Source organism: Monodelphis domestica, chromosome 4 (genome assembly GCF_027887165.1).
Source record: "Monodelphis domestica isolate mMonDom1 chromosome 4, mMonDom1.pri, whole genome shotgun sequence".
In the NCBI taxonomy this organism is placed as follows: Eukaryota; Metazoa; Chordata; class Mammalia; order Didelphimorphia; family Didelphidae; genus Monodelphis; species Monodelphis domestica.
In genome coordinates this window covers 451,447,962-451,466,926 of record NC_077230.1, presented here as the reverse complement: position 1 = coordinate 451,466,926, position 18,965 = coordinate 451,447,962, and the positions used below count along the sequence as shown (strand labels likewise).

The 18,965-nt window shown below is 36.2% G+C and overlaps 1 protein-coding gene across 2 annotated transcripts; it reads left to right on the top strand.

The window, feature by feature from the left end:
- Positions 1–444: 444 nt before the first annotated feature.
- VN2R583 (vomeronasal 2 receptor 583) lies at positions 445–16,164 on the top strand. Of its 2 annotated transcripts, XM_007492156.2 has the most exons (6): positions 445–668; positions 2,404–2,695; positions 3,242–4,045; positions 8,721–8,945; positions 12,051–12,178; positions 15,276–16,164. In XM_007492156.2, the coding sequence occupies exons 1-6, from the start codon at positions 445–447 to the stop codon at positions 16,162–16,164; spliced, it is 2,562 nt and encodes an 853-aa protein (XP_007492218.2).
- The last annotated feature ends 2,801 nt before the right edge of the window (positions 16,165–18,965 follow it).

The following is an 18,965-nucleotide window of genomic DNA, read 5'->3' as shown; positions in this document are numbered from 1 at the left end:
AAGGAGTGAGAAAAACAAGTTTTTACTCAGACGCAGGGACACAGGTGCAGAGCCCCCAGCAGTTGTGGTCCCCAGAGAGCCTCAATGATTGAGCTCTCTGTCTGCAAAGGGGGAAGCAAACAGAAGACCAGACTGTGTCCTTATCCAATAACAAGGACATCTGTTTATAATTACCTAAGCCCAAGTTCTTCATAAATATGTGTTGGCCAGCAATGCCTCTATCATGATCATCACCCAGAATTGTATTGCATTGTGTCTGCATGACTGTCAGGGGCCAAGCAAAGCTGGAACAACTGCTCAGGAAAGAGACAGGTCCTCTGTAGGAGAGTGTCCCATACAGAGAACCTGCTACAGGTGCTATTGCTCTGCTTCCCCCAAAGCACATAACACTTTTTTTGAGAAAGCAGGTGGGCTTTGGCTGTGAGCTAAAAGGTAGCCTACTTGATGTTCTTCCACCTTTACTTCTTCCTGCTCCTGCAGCTGCCACTCTCTGTGGGCAGGGAAGAACGGACCCCCTGCCACGCAGAAAGGACATTCAGCTCCACATATTATAGAGATGGGGATGTTGTTGTTGGAGGATTTTTTCCTCTACTTATATATAAATTGCACAAAATATCGCATTGGAAAATGTTTTGGCTTCACCCTAAGGATATCATAAAATATCACCAGTAAGTATTTATTCTGTTTTACTTTAGTTACTTTTTTCAATTGCCAACCAGTTATTTTCTTCCTCTCTCACCTACAACTTCAATTGGAAAGAAAAGGCAAGACATGGAAAACACTTGTAGTAAATGTGTTTAATCAAGCAAACATGATTTCTATTTTAGCTATATCCAGGAATGAATGTCTGAATTTGGGAAGGTATTCATCACCTTTCTGAAAGGAACTGTGTATATTTTTCATAATCAATCCTCTGTAATCATTGTTGTTCACTGCATTGGTCAGAGTGTTTTATATTTTCAGATTATTTGCTTTTATAATAGTTCAGTTAAATTATATGGTGTTTTCTAAGTTCTTCTGTCTTCATACTATCTCAGTACATACAAGGTATCTGCCATTTCTGTGAAATCATCTTTCTCCTTTTACTACAGCTCACTTATATTCCATTATATCCACAGATCAACATTTGTTCAGCCATTCCCCAAACAATGTACATCTTAATACTCATATATTTGCCACTACAGAATGAATAAATATATGCATGTATACACAAGCATATATATATATATATATATTAAATGCCAAGATACTTTACATTATCTTTACATTTTTTACATCTTTACATTACATATTACTTGGTCATAAGATGTCTAAAATTCAGTAACATTTTGGCAAAACATACAAATTGCTATCCAGAATGTCAACACTGACACTATTACCTTTAATTCCTCTCCTGTATTTTTTCTTTTTTCCAACTTTACCAATATGATGGATATGAAGTAGAAATTCAGAGTTGTTTTTACTTCCATTTTGCTAATCATTACTCATTTGTAAAAATTTTAATAAATTTAGATTGTTTGGAATACTGAACTTAAGACCTACCTGTTTAAATCCTTTGAAATATATCAATTGAGAAATGCCTCTTCTTTTTATAATTTTCAACCAATTCCTTACATACCTTGGAAATGAGGCTTTTAACTATATGCTGTATGTATTTTTCCAGTTAAAATTTTCCCTTATGATCTTAGCTACATTAGATTTGTTTGAAAGAAAAAGAATGCTAGTTGCTTGATATAATCAAATGTTCTATCTTGTTATCTATGATACTCTATGCCTCTTGTTTGGTCATGAACTATTCTCTAGTAGACAAATCTGAAAATGAATGTATTCTGTGTTTTATTCATTTGTGGTATTATTTTTCATACCTAGGTTAAGTAATCTACTAGAGAGCATATGGGGATATGATTTTAGAGAAGGGTCTTTGCCATATTTCTAAAAAATTGTCTCATATTCAAAATAGTATGTCTTATTTTTCTTTATTAATTATGATACATAATTGTCATAATTTTTGAAAATTCATTTACTGACTCAATAGTTTCTGGATATGACATTTTAGTTGGTAGAGAACTGCTACCATGATCTAAGTGATATAATAAGCCTGGTTGATGATAGAGAGTCTCATGGACTGGCCCTGAGACCATGAAACCAGATAGGTTTTAAGATGGTCAAAGCTCTGGCATCTGAGTCCCTGACAGTGAAAAAATAAAATTTTCAGAATATAACACAGAGGCTACAGGAGAGGCTCAAAAAAAAGTTACAGCCTTTCATTGAGAGAGTGTGCACTCAAAATTGCACCTTCATAAGATGGATGAAAGTCTCCATTTAAAATTTCAGTTCTGTTAGAGGGGGGGAGAGTAGGACTAAAAATATTTCTTGTTCCTAACAACCTCCTTCCTACTGCAGGTGGCAGCCAAAGCACTACTATCAGGTCCTGGCTTTGATCTTTGCTGTAGAAGAGATCAACATAAACACCAAACTGTTACCCAATATGACCCTGGGATTCCACATCTTCAATGCTTATCACAATGATGAGAGAACCTTGGAGAGCTCCCTGGTGTGGCTGTCAGGCAAGGGACCAACCATTCCAAATTACAGCTGTGAGAGACAGGGCAAGTCTATAATGGTCATTGGAGGAGCCACTTCTGAATTGACTGTTTCCATGGGGACCCTACTTGAGCTCTATAGGTTTCCACAGGTAAGAATTTATAGGTTCAATTCAGCATATACTGCTTAGAGGACACAGAAAAACTCTGATGGCTCTGATACTTGAAATTTTGACTCCAAAAATCTGTGGGGAATCTGTGTAATTTACCTGTCAGGTGCCTCTCAGAGAAGGAAAAGGAAAGTCTTCATATAAAAGAGAAAACAATTCTTCATTTCATCAATTCTTGTAGGAAGCAGCAAATTGTCACCTACAGAATTTGTGAAACAATGCAATTAAATGCAAATACTTGATAAATATCAAATATTTTCAATTCTTTGTGCACAGTGTTATGGGATACAAAGAGTTTAAAAATTCAGAAAGTACTGACTTTATATCTATTTGAGATAGGTCAGGTTTTATGAAGGACATGATCCCTTAGGTGGAGGCCTGAATGATCAGAAGTACTTTAATAGTTAGAGATGAAGAATTACTCCCTTCCAGGAAAAAGAGGATGAAGATAGTGGGTTGGGAAGGAAGGGTAAAAAAAAAGATATTCATAAAAGTCATTCACTATGCTAATGTTTGTTTCCTATTCAGGTTACCTATGGTCTCTTTGATCCACTCTTGAATGACTCTGTCCAGTTTCCTTCTGTCTATCAGATGGCCTCCAGAGACACCTCTCTTCCTCTTGCCATGGTTCGATTAATGCTGCATTTCAAATGGACCTGGGTGGGATTGGTTGCCTCAGATGATTCAAGAAGTGAGAAATTCCTCAGGGACCTTCAAGAAGAAATGGTCAGAAATGATGTCTGTGTTGCTTTTATACATAAGATCTTTACTGGTTTGACAGAGGATAAAATCTTTTATTCTCGTTTTCTCAAAAAACTATCTAGTTCTACAGCCAGGGTTATTGTAATTTATGGAAATACAGATACACTATTGACCCTGAGGTTTAGAGAGGTTCCTAGTGCCATTGTATACAGAATGTGGATCACCAGCAGTCACTGGGATATTGCCAAAAAGCCAGGTTATGCCTACTTTGATAATTTCCATGGAGCTCTGATATTTGCAGATCAGACAAGTAAGATTCCTGGTTTCAAACATTTTCTGAAAACCATTCACCCTGCTAAAGACCCAGAGAATATCTTCCTTCAGGACTTCTGGAATTCAGCTTTTGGATGTACATCTGAAATTGGAAAAGGAGATGGAGCTGTCTGTTCACCAAATGCTTCCTTGGACACACTGAGATTGAGCTATTTAGACATGACTATGTCAGCCCAGAGTTACACTGTTTACAGTGCTGTGTATGCTGTAGCCTGGGCCCTTCATGAAATGTTCTTGGTGAGATCAGAAATGGGATCCAATAGCAATGGGAACAACTCAGCTATTTATCCCTGGAAGGTAAGATCTCCCCTTAAGTGTACTGATTTTCAAATATCTGACTGTGGGCACTGTTGACTCCAGGAAAGAGAGATAAGATTAATAACTCAGCTCTTCTAATTTCTCAGTGAGTAACTCAGTAGATTCAAGGCCTAATATGACATTTCTGACCATTTTAGAGTTATGCTCATTTCATTTACTGTTATAAGATATAGGAATGAGAATCATACTCAACTGGTCTCATAGAGTTTTGGTGAAGTTTTGTATGTTGTCATTTCCTTCTCCAATTCATTTTTGAATGAGGAATCTGAGGTAAACAAGGTTAAGTTATTTGATTAAGGTCACACTACTAGCTAGTAAGTGTCTGAGGCCAAATATAAAAGTATTAAAATGACTTTTCTTGAGAACCTAACTCAAGACCTGGTATTTCCTCCAATTTTTCACCTAACTTCCAACTGAAGGTTTTCACAAGAGGTTGTGACCAGCAGCAATTCATGCTCCATGCCTCCATCAGTCCAAGGAAGTCAAAGTCAGGTATCTTTCCTTTCCCTAGCAGCCTTAGTTACTCTAGAACAGCATGGTACAACACATGGGACCTTTTTTTGAAGTCAGAAAACTTGGGGTCAAAATTTCCCTCTGGAATTTCTTTGCCATGTATCATTGAATAATCCCATGACCTCCCTAGCTTTCATCTTTTAATAAAACAGGTTGGATCGAAGGAATCTAAGAACCTTTACAACTGGAGATATACATCTTAACATGAGACTTTGTCCCAAAACAAAGATTTCTGTATTCACTTTTCAAAATAAAATTGAAGAATAGGAATTTCTTTTAGATTTGTCTTTACTCTCCTGCTCTGGCTTAATGACTAAACTACACAGTAAGGCCCTTAATAGATGTTTGTTGAATTAAAAAGCCTCTTTAAATATAATCTTAGATTCCTTTTTTCTCTTTCTCTAATTCATCCTTTAGAGTTGACAATAAATCAACTTGCAATTTAAAATTCTCTATTATATGACAGTAAATATACTACACAATGTAAATCTGAAAACAAAAATGACAAAATCCCTACTCTGGTGAACCTAACTATAGGGATCAAGGTATGAACTAACCTTGAAAGTATTGTTGACATATTCAAAAACTAACCTTGAAAGTATTGTTGACATATTCAAAAACTGACATATTCAAAAACCATATGCTCATGTACCAAAATTAATGATTGAGTACTTAAGCCTTTTGACAAAGTGTAACTATGAGCTTATCATATACTGGCCACTCCCTAAACCTCCAGTTCAAAGCTCAATTGGACCTCTTCATGGGGCTTGGAGTTCTGAATTATCTTAGCTTACTTCTCTTTGATCTTTTGGTTGTTAATTATGCCAATGTTCAATTCTCTGCCATGTCACATTAACTATCTCCCATCATCCATTCCTTGATTCTAAATTAAAAGATTGGGGACATGTGTAGTTCTTTCTCTTTCCATGATCAGAGGACCATGCACACTGGAGTCCATGTTGTTGAATTCTTTGTCTCTGAGTCTTTCTTCCTTTATTGTGGTCCTTCTCTCGTAATACCTTTCTACCCATTTTCCCTCAGTCTTATAACAAATAAAAGAATGGTTGGCATAACTGTGATCATGGAAATATGGTTTAAAGACATTGTCTTGAGTTAAATCAAATATAAAGTGGTCACCAGGGAAAAATTCCCAAATATGAAATATGCCCAACTAAGCTGGGTTTTTATGGAGATTTTAATTAATACAAATAAGGAATTAATGAAAGAGAGAGAGTAAGAGGAAACAATGAGAAAAGGGTTAGGCCATCCCAGGCCAGCCTAGGCCAGCCTAGGCCCAAGCCCTAAGAAAGAGATCAGTCAGTCTTTAATCCACTCACCACAAGTTTTGTCCCAAGCAATATTCTAGTTTTTAGAGAGACCCACCAGTTCAGCTCCTGAGCTCCACCTCAGCTTCCAAGGCTGAATCTCACCAGAGGCCTTCTGATTCTCCTTTTAAAGAGAATTTTCTCCTATGCCAATTCCCCTAAGTTCTCACATCTACCAATCTCAGTAGATGTTTTCCAAGGACAGACCATTCTTAATTCACACCTGAGTAGACTAAACTTTTGAGTAATTCACACCTGAGTAGACCAAAACCTCACACCTCTTTTGTTAAGCTTGTCCCTTACAAGTTTGCAAGTTGCCTGACCTTTGTATGTACTTAGCACCTTCCTAAAAATAGACTTAGCTTAAGGCTTTTGCTTCACTATAAGTATGAGTTAAGTACTTATTCATTGTTCAGTAAAGTTTACAACTGTATCTTCCCCTAAAGTATGCTTAAGTATGGGCGAAGTAGAGTTCTCACATTCCTGATCAAGTACCTTCATTGTTTAAAATGGGGAATGGTCTTAACCAAGTGTTCTGAAGTAGGATCTGAGAATTTTTAAGATTCACAGTCTCCAGCTTCCCTCCTCAGGTGTTCACCCTCAAATATATTAATTTGTGGCTGTTGGACTTCTACACTAACAATGGAAAGGATGACATAAATGTATGGGTGTATATGTGGTTGTGTTCATACATACCCATATACATATACATGTATATATTTATATACATTTTTGTATAATTGAATGGGTTTGTACTATATACATTTTCAAAAGAAATAAATAGAATCTAAAAATAGAGATTATATTTTCTATAAGTATGTATGCAAAATAAATGCAAATAATATACAAGGAAATATAAATACATTCAAAGGTATTAGGGAATGAAGACATAGATTGGCAAAATAATCTTCCTAAAGAACATCTAATCATGCATATCTCCTGGTCAAATATGATATACTTTTGCTCAAGAATCATCAATAGCTCTATAGAGCCTTTAAAAAAGTTGAAATGCCAAATTGCAATTGAAAGTTCTTTCACTCTACTTTTAGCTTACCAAGCTAATTTCACAATAAACTTCTTTTTTTGAAAAATCTTTTACACACTATATATTTTAACACATTATATGTTCTATCAAAAATATCCTACTGGAGACTCTAAATGTTCACTAAAGTGCAAATATTAATAATATATAAATAGATCTTGATCTATGATACATGTAAAACCTAGTTGAGTTGCTCATTAGGTATAGGAGGAGTGGGGATGAAGAATAGGAATCATGTAAACATGAAAAAAAATCTGAATTAATCAATTAAATAAAACTATTTTTAAAAGAAAAAATACATTACTGTCTGTTCTCTGAATTTAGAACTGTATCCCCAACTCCATGCCTTTGCAAAGGCCCTTAAATTAAGCCTAAGATGTATTTCTACTTCACATCTGCTTCCTAAAATCCCTAGCTTCCTTATAGGCTCAGCTTATATTCTTGATACTTGCAAAATTCTTCATTTCTTAATAAATTGAGATATATGTAAAAATAACTTAGCACAGTGCTTGGTACATGTGAGGTGATATATAAATGTTTCTCCCTTCCCTCTCTATTTCATAATATTTTCTTCCTTTTGGATCATACAGCATTGTAATAATTAAAATGGGTTGTATGAATATAAGAATTTTTTTAATTGTTGAGGTGGCTGTTAATAAAAATTAACTTAGGTCACAAAGCTGTTAGTAGCTTTAGTAGCTTTATTATAACAAGGTAGAGATAGTAAAGAGGGCTATGTCAAAAGAAGGTAGAAAATATTGCCTGGCTAAATTCTTTATATCTGGATCTGAGTGTCTCACTGAAGAGAGCATCCCACTGAATATAGGAGAAAAGCACAAAGGCCTGTATCTCTGGAGAGAAGCAGAGTCAACAAAGCACAGATCCTCAAGCCACCAAGGCAGAAGACCTTTAGCACAGAAGTCCAACACAGAGACAGCTGCACAGCAGAATCCCTCTTTAAGCTAGAGGAACCAAAACAGCAGAATGAATCAGAATGCCCTAGACTTAATTTTATAAGCAGTTTTCTACATGTCCACTTATGTCACTCTGGTTTCTACTTCCTTTCATTGTGGATTGGTCTATACCATCTCAAGAACCATTCAGAGTTTCTTAATTTGCTTTGCCCTGCCCAGAGGGCAGTTCCTGACTGATTAAATTAAAAAAGTGGAGCATTCCAAGTTCTTGATTGATTAAGCTAAGATAAAAATATTTCCCTTTCACAGTATTTACTTTTCTGTTTCAATGTGGTTGCCTTCAGTAGAATGTATCCTCCTTTAGTGAAGATACTTTTGATTTTCCTTTAATACTTCCAGGACCCAATCTATTGACTTTTAAATAGAGGGCAATGAATAAATATTTATTACTGCTTCTTAGACTATATTGGAAGGAGACTCACAAACCACAGGAGGTCAATCTGCAGCACCTACACTACTATGCACCAGCATGGGAAGATCACTTTCTGTCCATCCTTTCACAGCTCTATTCTCATTCAACTGAGAGGAAACTTCTGGTCTTTTTTTCTCTGTTTTCAAATATTTCTCCTAAAACCTTGTGATTTGGTCCAAACTTCTAATCTAATGAGACCTTTTTAGATCCTGCTTCTGTTATCCAATGTATTAGGAATACATCAGTTTTGTGTCAATTTAAATGTCTAAGTATGGACCAATCCTACTTTTATCCAACTATTAGATGAAAAAAAATTTATATAGCCTAGAGTCTAGTACCCATCCATGAGAGACTCACCTGCAGAACTTTTCATGTTCTTCACTTTTAGCTCCACTCCTTCCTGAAGAACATCCAGTTTAACAACAGTGCTGGGAACCTTGTAGTCTTGGCTGAGAAAAATTCTGTGGCGAACTATGATATTCTCAACTATGTGACCTTTGCTAATGACACTGAAGTTCTGGTCAAAGTGGGAGAGTTTATTTCTGAGGCTCCACTTGGTCAAGAGTTCATTATCCAGCAGAAGACAATCGTTTGGCCCAGAACGTGGGGAGAGGTAAAGAATTGAAATGCTTCATTAATGAAAGATATAAATGTAAGCACGTAGCACACCAGAATAATCACTAGCATTTTTCACACCTGGTTCAAATGGCACAAAAATTCCCTGCAGAAGCAGCTTGAAAATCAAGTTTTTATGCTAAATTCAGCTGAGATGATATTGAGAAAAGTGTACCAAGACTAATTCCTTTTAGATGGAGAGCCTGAGACAATGACATTATTCCACTGCACAGCTGTGGAAGGGGGAAGCAAGAGAATTTGCCTGGTCCATAGCAGTCACAGAACAAGGAAGTAGGGGCATTCAGAAATTTCTTATTAGAGCTAATGATTCTTGATCAATGACTGCTATACCCAGCAAAGTTTCTATAATGCCATAGTGCTCTAAGTGATATCAGGCCTCTAAATATTGAGGATTTCTGGAAGAGAACCCTGTATTATATAAACTATAGTTCTATATCCCATTAATGGGAATAATGTTTTCCATATAATGAGTTTTATTATATTACACAATCCTTTAATCATTCATCCATTCAGTTATGAATTCATTCACATACTATTTGTTAAGGATATTATTTGACTTGAGCCCTGGATTGGATATCTGAGAAGTTACCAAGAAAATACAAGAATCTTCCATGTGTGGTTTCTTCCTCTTTGGCTTTAGAGATTGCATTTTAGACAAAATTACAATTGCTCTGAAATCCTGGCTAGAAAAAAAATCATATTTTAGGCTTAGTTTTAGGTCCTCACCCTACCTGACTTTTTCCTGCCTTGCTTGTTCATGATCAATGTTCCTAATAATATTTAATTCACTAAAGAGCATATAAAATAGTATGCTTTGCAAATACACAGGAAAGGAAAGGTGAATGAAAGAGCTGGAATTTTCTTGAGATGGCCTTCTATCTAGGATATCTGCTGAAAATGTTTTTAGAGCTGCAGATCCCTATGGATTCTCTCTTCTCTTCCACACTGACTCAGATCTAACTTTAGTCCTCAGTGATATAATGGAAAAACCAAGTTTATTCTAAATGTTTCACTTCTAGACATTTAGAATCTTTGGTTCTAGAAACTTCTTCCCTCTATTCAAATGATGGGTTTTTAACTGATTCAAAAAATTCATAAACCCGATTCATATTTGATTCTGATGATTCAATTGAACACTGTTCCTACTTCATGAATGTGATCACTTTAAAGGAGGGATAATAAAAAGTCAAGTATTACTCTTACTTTACACAATCACATACACTCACCTATATGCAGAGTGAGTCACCTTCACATAGAGAGAGAGAGGAGTAGTAGTAGTAGTAGTCTCTCAGTAACCGAGGATGACGATTGTCTTTGTGCACTTTCATCTGTGACGTAGATGAGTGTGCACAAAGACACTTGTGCGTGAAGGAGATTTAAGTGGAAAAGTCGATGCACAGGGACAGTCCCACTCTCTCGGCGTTGGAAGCCTGGGTCCAGTGGTATGAAAAGTCGTTATACCTGGAGACTTCCTCAGCTGCATTGGATGGCTTTTGTGCTCCAACACGCCCTAAGCACACCACAGTGCTTTGCTGCGTTGCCATCTCAGCCGTTGAACCTTCTCATTGATTTCTTCCACCTGTTCCGCAGAAGCAGCCTTCACGTGGTGGGTGAGCAAAGCCCTGGTTCACCAAGGGTTGACGACCCAATGGCTACCCTCACAAGGTTTGGCCGGCCTGTCGAAGCCGTTGCCCAGGGTGTGGCTGCTGCCGCATGCTAGCAGCTACTGGGAGCCACAAGTGAGAGCTGGGTGTCAGCTTGTAATTACAAGCTTGTAAAGCTTGTAATAGGATGGAGAACACAGAGTATTATTTCCTCAAATATTAGTCTTTGAATATATCCTATGTACTTTGGTTTCAAATACATCTGATGCATATTAATATCATGTAGAATTAACAGAGCCAAAACACAACAAATCTGAAGGAGAAAAAGAATGTGATGTACAAAGGAAGAAATGATCACAATTAATAATTATAAGAAATGATATACCAAGGAAACCTACTTATAATCAAAATAATAGTAAGCAAACATTTATTTGTACAAAATAGCCTTTATATAGTCAACCTTGAAATACTCAAAATTCAATGAAAAGGAGATACCTTTTGGTCCCAATGGCATCAATTTCATCAATGAAAACAATCGATGGAGCATGTTCCTCAGCTACTCAGAACAATTCTCAAACAAGTTTGGGCCCATCTCCTAAATACTTCTGGATAAGCTCAGAACCAATAACTCTGAGGAAGGTCGCCGAGGTTTGGTTTGCTACAGCTTTGGCTAACAAAGTTTTACCTGTGCCAGACAGAAAGAGAAAAAGAGAGAAACATTTACTATGTCTCATACTAAAAGAGTGGAGTCTCAAACCTCATAGTTCTTCTATTGAGGGCTAGTATCAGCATTATCATTTTTAAATACATTGCCAGTACATTTTTATGATAGTTGCATAGTTCAATAGGTAGAGTGAGAGCCAAGGAATCAGGAAGATATGATTTTAAATCATTTCTGTGACACCTAATGTTTAACTCCTGCCACAACACTTAACCATTTTCCCCTTAGTTTCCTCATTTACAGAATGAGAAAGAGGAGGAAATTCAAAACCACTCCATTGTCTTTGCCAAGAAAAGCACAAATAGGGTCACAAAGAGTCAAATACAACAGAAATGACTAAACAGAAATATTTGTACTAAAGTGTCTTAGTAAAAGTATTGATGATAAATTCTTGTAATTAACATTATTCCCTCTCCAATACCTTTCATATACCAATGTAGTAAGGGATGTGGGGTGGAACAGAATCCACACCCCAGTTCATATCCTAAAAGCTTTTTCTTCTCCATGATAGTAAAGAAATACAGCTACTCTGATCTTTAGCCACTTCTGTTGTTTCTTTCCCCCCAAGGTAACTAATACAAGTTTTTGCAGATAGAAATGTTATTTCCATGAAAAAATAGCGTTGGTAGATTCTGCAGAATAAGAAGAATGTGTGCTTGTAGCCAAAATCAAACTAAAATTAGATAACAAAGCACATTAAGACATGAATATACTGACCCCAAACAACATCATTATGACTTGGATGCTTTTTGTGTAGCCTCTTCCCTCCATATGCAACAAAATCTGTGGCCCAGGATTCCACATAATAGCCCAGGAGGGAAAGCCTGTCTGCTGTTTTGACTGTGCGCCCTGCCCACAGGGGCAGATTTCCAACCAGACAGGTAAGTCTGTGCAGAAACTCATAGCAAACAAATATCCAGAGAAACAAAAAAAGCTGGATGACACTCAGGTCATATTCTAATAATATAAAACTCAATTCCTGTGGAAAATGAAATGAAAGGAAACCTAAGAGAAAGCTCAGAAAGATAAAAAACTTTGTGGGTCAAGAGTGATCAAAGTTAGTGAGTTGGTGTATTGGAAGTCCACCAGATTAGAAATTTCTGATCCAGTTTTTGTGTTGCACAATTACTCAGGGATAAACTTCTAGAAATGTCTATTGACACTGATCATTACACTACATCACCATTACATTACATAGGGCTTTAGAATTTTCAGGCACTCTTCTCAGATGACCCCTATGACAAAATATAAGTATCTTTATCACAATTCTTTGAAGAGAAAGAAAAAGTGACCAACTGTATTAACAGTCATTAAGAAGAGTTCAGAATCAAACCCAGGACACTGCAAAGAAATGTACCTCATCTTTAAATTCATCTCAACTATTTCTCCTGGATGTTTACATGTATGTTGCACAATGCATGCCAAGAAGGCACATTTCTGTTGCTCTGTCACTTAATTCAGGTCCAAGGTTCTCCTCATTTGCCATAAGGCTTGGATCTCTGAGAACAAAACAATATACTTTTTTTTTGTGAGAGTTTAAAATATTTTTATTTTTTGTTGCATTGTTTGTTATAAAGATTACATTTTCAATATAAGCACAGGCTCAAATAAATTTGACATTACAACAGATCTTCAAATGTCAATATAATAGTTTAAATATTTTAATTTACAGCATTCCAAATTTTTCTAAGGCATACATACAGTTTTATTTTTTTATTTTTTATTTTTTAATATATTTTATTTGATCATTTCCAAGCATTATTCATTAAAGACATATATCATTTTCTTTTCCTCCCCCCCGACCCCCATAGCCGAAAAACAATATACTTTGAAGAGTATATTAAGCTGTCAAAGTTGAATAAGCAGCCAGAAATTTAGAAAATCAATGCCAACCTGAGGAAAATGGAAAGTAATATAGAAAATGGAAATAATCTGACCTAGAGTAATGTCTCAAGGACAAAACTTCTGTGAAGGAAGTTCTTTCAATAGTCTTTGGAAAGGAAAGTGTTTGGGAGGATGCCCTCTCTTCAGCAATAGATCAATAGAAGTGTTAGCTTTCAAAGGGGTGTCTCCTGATCATGGCTGGAACATACACAGGACATTGTTTTTATAACCTGAAATGGCAGGAATTGAGCAGTGACCTGCCCATATTACCTCTCCAGTGGGGGAAGGATCACTTGGTTCTTATAAGTTACTGGGCTGTACAAGGATTAAATTTGAAAAGTGGAAGGACCCTGGCTTCCATGACACCCCAGTATATAATGCTGCAAGGGGGGAAATGAAAAGGTTTGAACTAAATTGAAGACTGTGCTTGCCAGGAATTATCAGTCAATTACAAATGACTTTTATGGTAGATTTTTTACAAAACAAGAAAGAATGAAAGTAAGAAAATCAGAAAGACCAGATATTTACTTGACCTATATCAAACCAGGCAGGGCTTAAGGGCACAGAGCAAAGGGGACTCAGAGGTAAATTAAACAAGGATTTTAACCATGAGATCTCCTCTGAGACAAGGGGCCTCTACAGAGACTAGAACCTCCAGAGCAAAGCAGGGAAAGGAGTCAACATTTTTTCATTCACCCACATGGTAGTCCAAATAAAAAACAGAAAGCAGTCCTAAGCCAGAGCTCCTCCAAGGTCCTTCAAGTCAAGTTCCAAGGTAAAAGAACTCCTCACCAGAAATTCTTGTCACTTATAAAGACCATTCCTTTCATCACGTCTTGTGCCTTACTTCCATTTTTACCAGACCAATTACAGCTAAAACTTTGTTTAGGACTGCCCATTAACCAGGCAGAAGAATCTTACTCATTAATCACTATAGCACACATGGGTCACAGACATCCCCATATTTAATATACACTTTGGGTGATTAAATCTAAAAATGGGCAAGGAATAGTTAATCCCCTCTTCACAATACCCAAGTGGTCATCCACTTTCTGCTTCAAGATGTACAAGAAGGGGATAGCCATTACTCTCAATGCAGTGCACTAAATTTTTAGACCACTCTCATTATTAAGATTTCATTCACATGGAATTGAAATTTGTCTGTTCTCAATCTCTTGACTGCATCTTGTGTTGACCTCTAGCAAAGCCCACTAGATAGCCCTCTCCATCAATCAGAGAAAATATAGTCCTTCTGCTAATATAAGTCCTTTGAATACAAAGTACCACCTATTCTCTCTTCTGAATATTTATCCCCAACCTAAGCATGCATAATTCCTTCCATCAATATTCATAGAACACTCAGAGTTGAGGTCCAGGTGAGGAATTTAAGAGACATGCTGGTAAAGCCCAAAAGACATCTTGTCAACAACTAATGGCATATAGATACATCACCATAGATGTATTCACCATCAACAGGAAAGGTAAAGGAATCAAGACTTTTAAAAATTATAGGGACAGCATTACCACAGACAGTTCCAGAAGAGCTCTAGAAAGACTAACTTATTCAGTACAATTGAATCATTTTCCTGAGGGAAAAGTCTATAAAGAACAGATAGATACCAGATGAGTAGATAGACACTTAAAAGATACATTGTCAGCATCCATTATGTCATTTAAATAATAAACTGGCTTTCTTTACATTGCAACATATTACTAAAATATTTTTTATTGTTAATATTATGTTATTGTTAATAATAATGTCTCATATTAATAAAATAAGGATAATACTTATATAATAGCTAGCTTGTATATAGGACTTTTAAGGGGGTTGGAAAATATTTTACATTTCTTAATTCATTTAATCCTCAGAAGAACTGCATAAGGGAAGTGCCATTATTATCCTCATTTTACAAGAGATGAAATTCAGGAAAGGGAAGTTACACTGACTTCTAGGATCACAAAATTAGAGACTATAAGAGGCTAGATTTAATGGAATCAATTGGAGAAATTTGTAGTATTATAGTATCCATTTGGGGCCCACTGATAGGGAAGGTATGCAAACCTGCCATTCTAAAACCTTATTATTCTCTTCAGACAGAGATCAATGTATGAAGTGCCCTGAGGACCAATATCCCAATAGGGAGAGGATTCACTGCCTCCCCAAAAGGGTGACTTTCCTGGCCTATGAAGAAACCTTGGGCATGGCCTTGGCCTCCATAGCTGCTTCCTTCTCTCTTCTCACAGCTCTGGTTCTCTGGGTCTTTGTGAAGAACAAGGATACCCCCATAGTCAAAGCAAACAATCGGGATCTCAGCTACATTCTCCTCTTCTCCCTTTCCTTATGCTTCCTTTGTTCCCTGTTCTTCATTGGTCGCCCCACTACAATAAATTGCCTCCTCAGACAAACAACATTTGGAGTCATGTTCACAGTGGCCGTCTCCTCTATTCTAGCCAAAACCATCACTGTGGTTCTGGCCTTCAGAGCCACAAGACCAGGTAGCAGGAGCAGAAAATGGGTGGGATCCAGAGGGCCTATCTCTCTTGTTGTCTTTTGTACCTTCATTCAAGTAACACTCTGCACAATGTGGCTGTTTCTGTCACCCCCATTCCCAGATGAAGACACACACTCTGACCCTGAGCACATCATCCTTGAGTGCAATGAGGGCTCTCTCATTGCCTTCTACTCTGTCCTGGGCTACATAGCACTCTTGGCCCTGGGGAGCTTCACTGTGGCTTTTCTAGCCAGAAATCTCCCTGATACCTTCAATGAAGCCAAGTTCATCACCTTCAGCATGCTTGTGTTCTGCAGTGTCTGGATCTCCTTCCTGCCCACATACCAGAGCACCAAGGGGAAGATGATGGTGGCTGTGGAGGTCTTCTCTATCTTGAGTTCCAGTGCTGGCTTACTAGGCTGCATCTTCATCCCCAAGTGCTATGTAATCCTTCTACAGCCACAGAAGAACACCAAGAAATTTTTTAAAAAATAATTGCATTTCATGGGTTAAGAAGCCTTCAGAAAAAGTCTGCAGTTCTCCCACTAATAAAAAGATGTTTTAAAAAATTAATTAATATTGCTGGAAAATGTATCAATTTTATCCCCAGATAAAAATGTTATAACAGCTTCCTTTGCAGTGGCAATGACTTAAAAATAAAGTGGATACTCATAATTGCGTAATGGGTAAGGAAGTTGTGGCTCATGTTTCTAATGAAATACTACTGACCAATAAAAAATTACAAATAAGTTAATTTATTAAAGACATAAACAGACCAAAATGAAATGAATAATGAAATAAACAAAACCAAAAAACCATTATAGAGAGCAACAGAAACATTGTTTGAAGAATAACTTCATGCTCAACTCAAGAGAAAGAACTCTTAAATAGAAACATGTTAGATACAGCACATAAATACACATTAAAATTAAATTAAATTAAAATTCCAAGAGACTGAGTTCCATATAAGAGAATCAACTTATCATCCAGGCTACCAACAACCAGTAAATTACTTGGTCGATAATCTCTCAGTGATCAAAGACAAAGACATTTAGCATCTTGAACAATCAAATGTAATTTTGGTAGCTTGTTATATAGCCATCTTTTATTGGTGAATATCTAATGAGAAGGAGGACTGATTTTCCCTCAGTCCCTCCCTGAATACTTCATGACACTGACAGGAGTCATGTCTGGTCATAAGATTCTAATGGTTCTTGGTGTTCTGGACAGGAAGATCAAGTTGGGTGTGATTAAATTTTGATCTCCATAGCTCATTTCAATAGGGAACTGAAGGATGACATCTTCCTGCCTGCAGACATTCTAGGCTTAAACCAGTCTTCTTTACCAGTCAACATGTCTTCAATTTCAATCACCCCAATTTGTAATATACTCCAAGGCATGGAATGTAAAAGCATTTCTTGACTTTCATAGGATCAAAGAGATAGGGAAAGAGGTTTGAAAGACAGGCTCAAGCCTCAATTTCAAACTTAGAAATAAAAAAATTATTAATTATGTATAAATGCATATTTTTCATCACTTTCTCATTCTGTCTCTTGAGCTCTCTGTCTCTTTTATCCATCTCTATCTCATCTTATCTCACAGAATAAGAGTAAGAACAAGGAATTCATGTATTCTATGTCTCTCTTTCTCTGAATGATGAAGACAGGAGTAATAAGGTAGTTAAATGTCAGAATATTAGCCTCAGTTTAGAAAAATAGAATTCAACAAGGATGTATGTGTGTGTGTATAAAGACCTACACAATTTCAGAAATGTAATTTCACAAATACATGGTTGAGGCAGAATATATAAATCAGTGAAATTAACTTTTATTACTGGGGAAATTTCTGGAATAAATGATTAGAAATTTTCTTCTAGATATCTAGAAAGGGAGAAGAATATTACAGATGACTTAATGAAATTTGATTCCTCTTTACTGACAGAGGTGGTGTTCCTGAAGTTTCAACTGAGACATTCTATCTAGATGTGGACATTGGAGATATTGTTATTCTTCACTAGGCATATTTCTTCCAAAAGAGTTTTATTTTTTCCTTTTCCACCTGGGGGAAATTTTCCATTAAGTGAAAAAATGTGATTTAAATTAAAAAGAAAATATGATCAAATTACATGGACCAGCACCAATATATCAAGACTAGGTCATATAAAACTGTATTGTCTCTCTTAACAAGTTCACTAAATAGGCATTTATTAAGCAATCAGTCAACAATCATTTGCTGTTTGCTTTCTATGTGTTAAGTTCTATGATGAGTAGAGAATATACACCAAAAGTGAAAAGGATCTCATACTATGAAGCAAATACTCTGAATAGATTCTTACATTTTAGCCCCCAAAGTGGGTATTTTCCATAGTAACCAAATTATAATGAAAATAAATTGTGACAACTTGTGTTCTCAGATTAATACAGTGACCCACAATTGAAAAGAACTCATGGAAGAACATGCTGTTCATTTTCACAGGGAACTGAAAAATTCTGAGTGTATATTGAAGCAGATTTTTTCACTTCCTTTTTCTTGCTTTTGTTGACATCATCATCGATGTGGAAATATGTTTTGCATTATTTCTCCTCTATAATGGGTATGATGTTGCTTGCCTTCTCAATGAATATGTGTAAATATTTTAATTAATAATAAAAATTTTAAATTAGCAAAATATTTCATTAGGTATAAAATGTTATTACTTTATAAAAGGTATTGATATGTGTTAGAATAAACTGCAGTGTAATAGAATGGGAATTGATTGAATAGCTAAACTCAAGGAGAACTCAAAGTTTTAAATTCAACTTGGAATGAGATTACTAATGCTCCTGTATTTTGCCCTAGTTTCTTAAAATTTTAGTAATGGATGAGGTACATATAGAGTTGCCATTCCAATAAAATATGCAGAATGTAAAAAATTATAACTAATAAAACTCTATATCTGTCTTTCTGTCTCCCTTCCCCTCCCTATCCCTTTCTGTCTCCCTCTGTCTCTATCTCTGTCTGTTTCTGTCTGTCTCTCTGTCTCTGACTCTGTCTCTTTCTCCATCTCCCTAGCAAGAGCAAATTAGATGTTGAAAGGTCAGAATAGTGACCTCAATAGAGGATGAAAAAAATCAGTGGAGATATAAATAAAATCATATAGACACTCAAAAATTCAATTTCACAAAGACTAGATGATTGCACAATGTAAAATCAGTGAAATTTTCTTTGATTCCTGGAAAAGGTGTAGAATAAATAATGAAAAACTTAGTTCTAGACACCTATAAAAGGAAAACATGATTACAGAGGACTCCCTCTTG